The sequence below is a fragment of the Gavialis gangeticus genome, unplaced genomic scaffold (genome assembly GCF_001723915.1).
Source record: "Gavialis gangeticus isolate Ggan-Ray unplaced genomic scaffold, GavGan_comp1, whole genome shotgun sequence".
In the NCBI taxonomy this organism is placed as follows: domain Eukaryota; kingdom Metazoa; phylum Chordata; order Crocodylia; family Gavialidae; genus Gavialis; species Gavialis gangeticus.
In genome coordinates this window covers 35012222-35020180 of record NW_017729034.1, presented here as the reverse complement: position 1 = coordinate 35020180, position 7959 = coordinate 35012222, and the positions used below count along the sequence as shown (strand labels likewise).

General features: G+C 42.8%; 1 protein-coding gene across 1 annotated transcript in view; it reads left to right on the top strand.

Moving 5' to 3' along the window:
- Positions 1-7959, top strand: part of LOC109304230 (maestro heat-like repeat-containing protein family member 1) — a 95598-nt gene that overhangs the window by 61185 nt on the left and 26454 nt on the right. Inside the window, exons 27-33 of the mRNA XM_019526710.1 lie at positions 1769-1918; positions 4076-4230; positions 5002-5152; positions 5412-5605; positions 6302-6439; positions 6569-6686; positions 7133-7273. Coding sequence (XP_019382255.1) covers positions 1769-1918; positions 4076-4230; positions 5002-5152; positions 5412-5605; positions 6302-6439; positions 6569-6686; positions 7133-7273 — 1047 coding nt within the window. The remainder of the gene's footprint in view (positions 1-1768; positions 1919-4075; positions 4231-5001; positions 5153-5411; positions 5606-6301; positions 6440-6568; positions 6687-7132; positions 7274-7959) is intronic.

Here is a 7959-nt window from a genome sequence, read left to right as displayed (position 1 = left end):
CCCTTTTTTTAAAAAAAAAAAAAAAAAAAAAAAAAAAAAGTTTGAATCTGTTCAGAATAAGGAAAGGTGATTTTGTGGTTTATGGCACTGGGTGGAACCCCAGAGACAATAGCGAGGTCTGTCATGGCATTCTGATCATGGCCAAGTCCCTTGGCAATCACTGTGGGTGCCGCTACATATGCAGTTAAGGTGAAGAAATAAACTCTGGAGCACTTCGCGCCAGACCGAACTGCTCGTGGGCACAGCGTCTATACATGCTTCTGGGACAACAGCACTTTTAGCTGGGGCAGAGCATGCCCAGACTGGCAGGGGGCACAGGAAGTCAGCCCTGGGCTCCAAGTAGCAGTGTCAGGCGGCAGAGGGGCTGGCTGGGGCACAAGGAGCCATGTGGCTAGGTGGCAGGGAGGAGTGTGGCCCTGCCCAGTCACTGTCTACGTGTGTGTTTCAGCACAGTTAAGTACTCTGCTGTAAGATAGTATTGTCTCTGCCAGTACTATCCTATGGTGGAGTTCATTCATTTACTGTACCCTAATACCAGTGAACATGCAGACTGTGATGCTTTAGCGTGGATCTAATTACTCACTCCACAGTTAAACTCCCATGTAGATGCATCCTGTGTTACTCAGTTGCAAACTGGGAATAGTACCTCCCTACCTCACAGAACTGTTGTGAGAATGCATTATTTAGCATTTGCGGGTACTGTGGTAATTAGGGCTAGGTCTCTGAAGGTTTAGAGTGAGTTTATTAAAATTGTTTTGCAAAGTATCTAAGTTATTTTTTTTTATAGATGTGATTCCCATTGGCATTTAATTCAACCTAACTTTTAGAGGGTTCTCTAACAAAGGAAAGAAAAGTTTGATTTTAATATTTCATGCTGTATATTCCAGGAGTGCTCAACTTCTGGCTTGCCCATGGTGTCATGGCATCTGGCCCATGGGACTCCCTGTGAGTCCAGAGATTTGGCAGCAGAGGAGTAGTGGCACCACTCCTCCACTGCCAAATCTCTGGACCCACAGGGAACCCCATTCCCCTGTGCTGGATCCGACACCCAGTCCCAGCAGACAGGGCCAGGCAGGAGCATTGTCGGGCCCCAGGACCCAGTCTTGGAGGGGCAGGTGGGCTGGAAGGGGGTGGTGCTAGAGCTCTGGGACCCAATCCTGGTGTGCAGGGAGTGGGAGGGAGCAGTGCCAGGCTCCCAGGGCCTGATTTCGCCCACAGATGGGCCCCACACCACATATCTGGCTCACAAGGCCAAAAGATTGAGCATCACCAGTTAAAAATCTAGTATGTATATTAAATTAGTGTAGAAAGATGCTCTTACAGAACCGGCCTGCCCCTTGGTAGATGCTTACTTTATAATTGGTATGGTTACAGGAGACGAAGCAATAGGAAGCATGCTGAAAGCTCTATGAGGCTTCTAAGTAGAGCAGGCTGAAACTAGGGAACTAGGAATACAGAAAGGAAGGTGTGTTCCTTTCCTATGCCTCTTGACAAAGAAAGGACTTAAAATATAACCAATTACTGTACGCTTTAGATGAAAGCTGCTACTAAATGCAACTGAACAAAGAATTTTCAGTTATAAAAATCAAAGCATTTTAAGGGATAATAGTTATTCACCCATCCTCAGAATTGTTACAATTTCTTTGTTCTCTGCTTCCCTACCTTTCCAATACTGAATTGTCTCTAGGTTTTGTTCAAATTGATCATTTGCGTTTAGATGACAGCAGGTATTCTGCCCCCATGACATGCTTTTTTGTATTCTCTTTAGGCCTTTGCAGAATATTTTACCCCTCGTCAGTTAACAAATCTGGTTCTGACAGCACTTGATGGTTTGACAGATCCCAGGGAAAAAATATCTCGGGCAGCTGGAGAACTGCTGAGTGCAATTTTGGATGAGCGTGGAGCTGATCTGGAGAAGGTAAGAGGTACTTAAAAGGGGTGCTTTTATAACTGAAACATAAGATGATTTTGCTGAAATGGTAGATTGCCATAATCCCACAATGCAAGAAGCAAGGATTTTTGTGAGTGATATATTTTCCTGAACCAACTGTATAGCTGAGTAGGACACAGACAAGCTTTTGAGTGCTACTACACCCTTCTTCAGGTATCCGAGGGGAAAAAACCCAGACAAACCAGAGCTAAATAGCAGGTAGAGCAAAAGCTTGTATGAAACTCCATATGTAAATAAAAGCAGGTTATAAGAGACATTATTAGGTAGCTAACAGGTAATTCCAATGTGCTTTTTTAGGAAAGCTGCAAAATAATTCTTCACTCTGAGTGAAGAGAAAGATGTGACCAGATCACAGGGCAAATGTGGTTTTCTCCAAGATGTTGGCTTTCCCTCCTATTCCAGTTAAAATTGTAGCTTAAGGTGCCTTATTATGAAACTGGAATAATGACTCCATAGCTGAACAGTTTTCATTATAGATGCAGTTCTGAAATCTTCATAACGTTTTTTGGGGGGAAAAAATTGTTTGAATTTTTTTGAGCTTGTGCCTGAGTCAGTTTGGCTTATTTATTACTTCTCCATAGAACAAAGGCACCAGACCATTTTTATTAAGACTAGATGAAAAATAGTGGGGTTGAAAGTGTGGAACTCTGGGAATTCTGTCGTGGTCTTTACAAATATTCTAAACACTTGGGGAAAGGCTTGAAGGCATTTATAAACCATGAGAGATTATCCTTAGAGGCTGAAAGTTCACTGAAGTGATATAGTTGGGTAAGAAGTAGGAGAATTCCCTTTACCCATCTAATTTTGATAATCTCTCATTACAAAACAAATGACCCCAGTTTAACATCCTTTTCCATGAAATTCAGCATGGCAGCTAATTTCCTGTGGTAGCGTGAAGCCTGTAGACAGAAGGGGAGGAAAAAACAGTTTTCCCTCTCCACTTTTAACAAGTTGCCTGATTTTTGTTTCTCTTGAAATGCATGCTTAAAGCCCTAGTTAGCTCCATCTAAGTGTGCACTGTGCAGAAGTTTCAGGAAGCTTAGATTGGTCTAAAAATGCCCAACCCTACCTCTGAGGTAGTCTAACGTAAATTGGGTTGGCCATTTTTAAACTGAACTTCTGTATAGTTCCTAGCACAGCCCCAGGGCTGGAAAAGACCAGTTGCTGGCCCCAGCCCAGGGGCTGCATTTTTCCTACCCCCTCCCTGGCACCAGGCTATTTTTAGTCATACCGCACCTCACCCTACCCCAGATGGACAACCCCCAAAACCCGCCAAACCTCCTTTCCTGCAAGCCACTACAAGTGCCAGTTTTATCAGCCTTCACCAATGCTGGGAGCCGAAAAGGTAGGTTGGGGCGGGGGAAGGAGTGGGAGGGATGGGGAAGTAGATTTGTAGGGGAAGGGGGAGCTGTTTGTCTGGGAATGAGGGGGGTTGAAAGGCTAAAAATAGTCCCTGGTCCCAAGGGGTGGGAGAGAGTCCACATTTCCCCATGACTTCCATGGACCCCGCAAGACCCCCAAGTCCACCAAACCATCCCAGATCCCACCCCCGCCCCCAAAGATCCCACCTGGCCCCCTTCCTCCCTGTCTTCACCCAATACCCTTGCAGACAGCACTTGTCCCCTTATCCCCATGCAGACCCTGCTAGCCCCCCTGATCCCTTCTGATCCTCTCTAACTCCTCCACAGGCTCCACCTGCCCCCTAATCTAGCCTCCCCATAACCTCCCGAAATGTCTGTACACAGCCACTGTGTTCTCTTCCATCAAGGCTTTATATTTCTTATCTGTTGCTTTCCCTTAACCTGAAATAAGATCTACGACTGAGATATGTTTGATATCCATATAAGAGGCATACTCTGTGCATATGGAGAGAGGGGAGGATTTGGTGTCCTGCATCTATTATTTCTCTGGGAGTCCCTTGCTGGCCTGAAATTGACCTGGTTTTGTGCTCCTTGAGAGAGGAAAATTCATCCTGTTTCTGACTGATTCTTACTGTGACACTGAGATTTAAAATTTGCTTTTTGTTGCCATTATGGGGAAACAGAAGAATTTCTCCCTGAGCCCAACATTTAACTTCAGACAGCCACCATGAGATAAAAGTCTCTGACTGTGTTTTTCTTACAGGTGGATGACACTTTGACTGGCATTTACAAGCGCCTCTGTCTCATTCAGGAGCCCAACACTCGGCAGGAAATGTTGAGGGCAGTGTGTTTCTTGGCTGGAAACAACACCAAGAAAGTGGTGCCTATCCTACTGGCCCACCCACTCCCCTGGGACAGGTACAAAGCTGGTAGTACCTTCACTGCTCAGATTTCTAACTGTATGTTCCTTTAGTCTCTTTGTCCCCGGGTTGTCTTATGCTCATTTTTCTTTGCACTTCCTCTTGTGATGGGCTGCAATTAGAGCTAGGTGAAACATAGGGTATGATTTTCATTTTAAAAAAAAATCATCCAGCATTTGGCAAAATTTGAAATTTTAGCAAAAACTTGATCAAATATGAATTATTTTACCAGCTCTCATCACAATAGATTCATCAATATATTATGAATTCTGATGTGCAATAACTGCTGATGTTTGCTTGGAAATGCTGCAACTGATGTTATCAGTAATGGAACTAAACCAATTTTATGGTACAGTAACAAAGAGCTGTGACATGGAACCTTTGTTACCTCTGTTTATTTGGTGAGGAACCCTTCTTGACTAGTCTTGGGTTTCCCCCTCACTCTTTAAAAGAAATAAATTCAGTATGTTCTAATATCTCTGGTATCTGGCGGGGGGCATTATACTGCCAGGGAGATAGCACATTTAGTGATGCAAGCTCAGAAATAAATATCGGTAGCCCTGGGTCCTTTACATAACCCTGTTGGTGTTCCATTCTTTGACCTTGAGCAAGTCACTGCAAATCTCTATGCCTTGATTACTTCAGCTATAGAATTATGTTTACCCACAAGATCCTGCATGAGTGCTGTGTCACTGCAGCACTTTGAGATCCTTTAATGGAAGTTGTTAGAAGTACAGACCACCAGTTTATCGTACTTCTTCATTCATAGCAACACAACTGCACTATGGAGGGTCCTGGGCACCAGAAGACAGACTACTCTTTGTGTTCTTCAGCTGCTAATACAAATCTTGGAGGAGAAGCCAGTCCAAAAAGATAACATCAGTATCTCTGATGATGAGACCTCCCTTCAAGCTGTTGCTGTAAGTAGTATGGTTAGCTACATTCCTTTGACAGTAAATGGTAGAACTGAGGACTTCTGTGTAGGGAAGGAAGGAAAAATGGAAACACTCTTTATTCTGACCAAGGCCTAATTATAGGTTATGCTAGCCTTACTTTTCCCTGAGCCCCTAAAAAACTAGATACACTTCCTTTCTGAGCCTTTCAGAGAGGCAATTTAGCACCCTCTGTATTTCATTCTGGAAAAAGAAATGTAACAGGGTTATATTTTACTCTCTCTAGGTAACCTGTGCCCTGTGTGAGATGCTCTCAGTCCCTGATTGCAGAGATGCAGTGCAAGAACTCTATCCCCGCCTCTTATTGGCAATGCTTGGTCACATCCAGAAAGTAATAGAGCAGAATCCACTAGAGAACATGGTGGTCTACAGGAAGGAGTGTGGCCAAGAGAACAGGCCCAAGGCATTTGATCCTACCAGGTAATCACTAAAAAGTCAAGGTTTTCTTTATCTATGTTCTAATGAGCATGGGGAAATCCCTGTGTAGTTTATGATATCATTGTTGTCATGCAGACATCAGCACTTGCTCAAAAGAGTACAAGGTTTGTATCCATTTAAAAAGAATGGAAAAAATGCATATATACAGAAACTAAATGCCACACCTGGGCAGTGATGATAGGGACCGAATGAGAAGTAGTTCTTTTCTCATTACTTCTATATTTCTACCTGGTTTTGTTAAACAAGTTCCTCTTCCTACTTCTGATCTCTGCATTCACCTTCTGTTACTACTCCACAGGGCTCTGAAGATTGCAGTAAATTATGTGGATTATTTGAGACTTTGGGTTTCTACTGCCTTGCATAGCTACTAGAAGCAGACTGATGTCACTCAGTGGGTGTGTCTACACATTCATTAATGCGCCATTACTACTGCACATTAAATTTAGTACCTCTAATATGAAGTACTAACTAAGTGCTCAATAGCTGGTGCTACTGTGCAGTAATAATGGTGCCCGGTCTTTGCAATGTTTAATGAGCAGTAGACTAATTCTACTATGCATTAGTTACATTAGCACAGCTCTTGCTGTGACATGCTAATGCTCAGTAGAATTAGTTTCCTGCACATTTAAGTATTTCGTGTAGATGTGCCCAGTAATGCTAGATTTATTTTGAATCTAGCTGTGCTCTGGAGGCTATGAAGATCTTGCTCTCAGGTGCTGGTTATTTTGAGGTGTTGGCCTACATGGAGGAACACAGAGGCTGGGACCTACTCTCCAGTCCCTGTGACTACTACTGTGGAATAATAGAGATCACAAGGTAAGCAACAAAAGCTATGTTATCATCTGGCATTAAGTTCTTCCTAGATTGGGGTTCTTCCCCCAGAGACTTGCTGTGCAGCTCATTTTCCCATTGTTAACCCATGGATTTGCATATGTCCTGTTGCAGTGCCATGGTGAAGCATTTCAGACCCCTTCAGCTGCATAGAATTTTTAAAAAACTGATCCCACTACTCAACAGTGAAAATGAGCATGATAAGGTTATGTCCAGGGCCTTCTATGCACAGGTAAAACTCTTTTCACTGACTTCATGCTTATACCAAAGATGAAGGGGGTAAAACCTGTAAAAGGATTCAACAGCTACGGTTATGGGTATAAGAAGGATTCTGTTTCACCAAGGTCATATTAAATTTCACTTGCAGTTTTCATTTTCCAGTTACCAATAGACATTTCTATTAAATGACACCTGAAACAGTGAGAATCACCACTATTTCCATTTCACTTGGCAAGATTTTCTTTTAGGTGTCAGCATGAGTCTAATCTCAGAACCAAATGTTTAAGCCAGAGTTCAAACTGGCTGATTTAAATCTCTGTGGGAGGTATGGATTTTCTATACCTGTAAGAGTTTATTTCCCATAAAAAGTAAATTTAGTTGTGATTATATATGTCCAGAGAATAAAATGAGAAAATCTGTTATTAACTGCTGATGTCTTTGTTTTTGTTTTTGTTGTAGCTTCTCTGGCACCGTTCTGTGGCCCAGAGTCAAGAACTCGACATCTTAGCCCCACTGAAAAAATGGACCCAAGAGACAAATCCTATCATCAAGCTGCTGGGACTCAGAGGAATTAGTAATTTAGCTCTCCATCCAGGGAAGGTGAGAGACAGTTTATTTGATTATGATAGAAACCCAGATAGAAATTATAACAACATAGAATTAAATGCCAACTAATGCCCTGAGAGCTAAGATGCTGATACTAGTGGCACTGAAACAGATTAAAACGGAAGTAGATTTGATAATTGCTCAGGGAGAACAATTCAGAGAAGCTCCAATACAGCCTAAGGCAGAAGAAAAACATATCTTCTGATTATAAAACACACATCAGATACGAGTTAAAACCAGTGATTCTTTGCTATTGCTGTGGTGATACTGTAATAAACAATATTCTAAGATAATATAGTATGTGGCAAATTGTTCTGTCCCTGGTAATTAATAAAGAAAATGAGATGAAAAAGTCCATTCATAAATTTACTTGTGACATTTCTAATTAGATTAGGTGGTATTTATGGTGTTGCATATAAACACGAGATGATCACCTTCACCATCCGCCGTAAAGCTGGTAAGTCAGTCAGCAACACGGAAGTCCTTGACTTCAGGAAAGCCAACTTTGACAATATCAGGAGGCTTGTCAGTGAGGCCCTAAGGGACCATGACCCCAGGGAGAGGGGAGTTCAAGAAGAGTGGTTTCTCCTCAAGGGAGCGATCCTCAATGCACAAGCTAATTCGATTCCATCTCAGAGGAAAGGCAGCAAGAGGGCACAGCAGCCCCCCTGGCTCTCCAG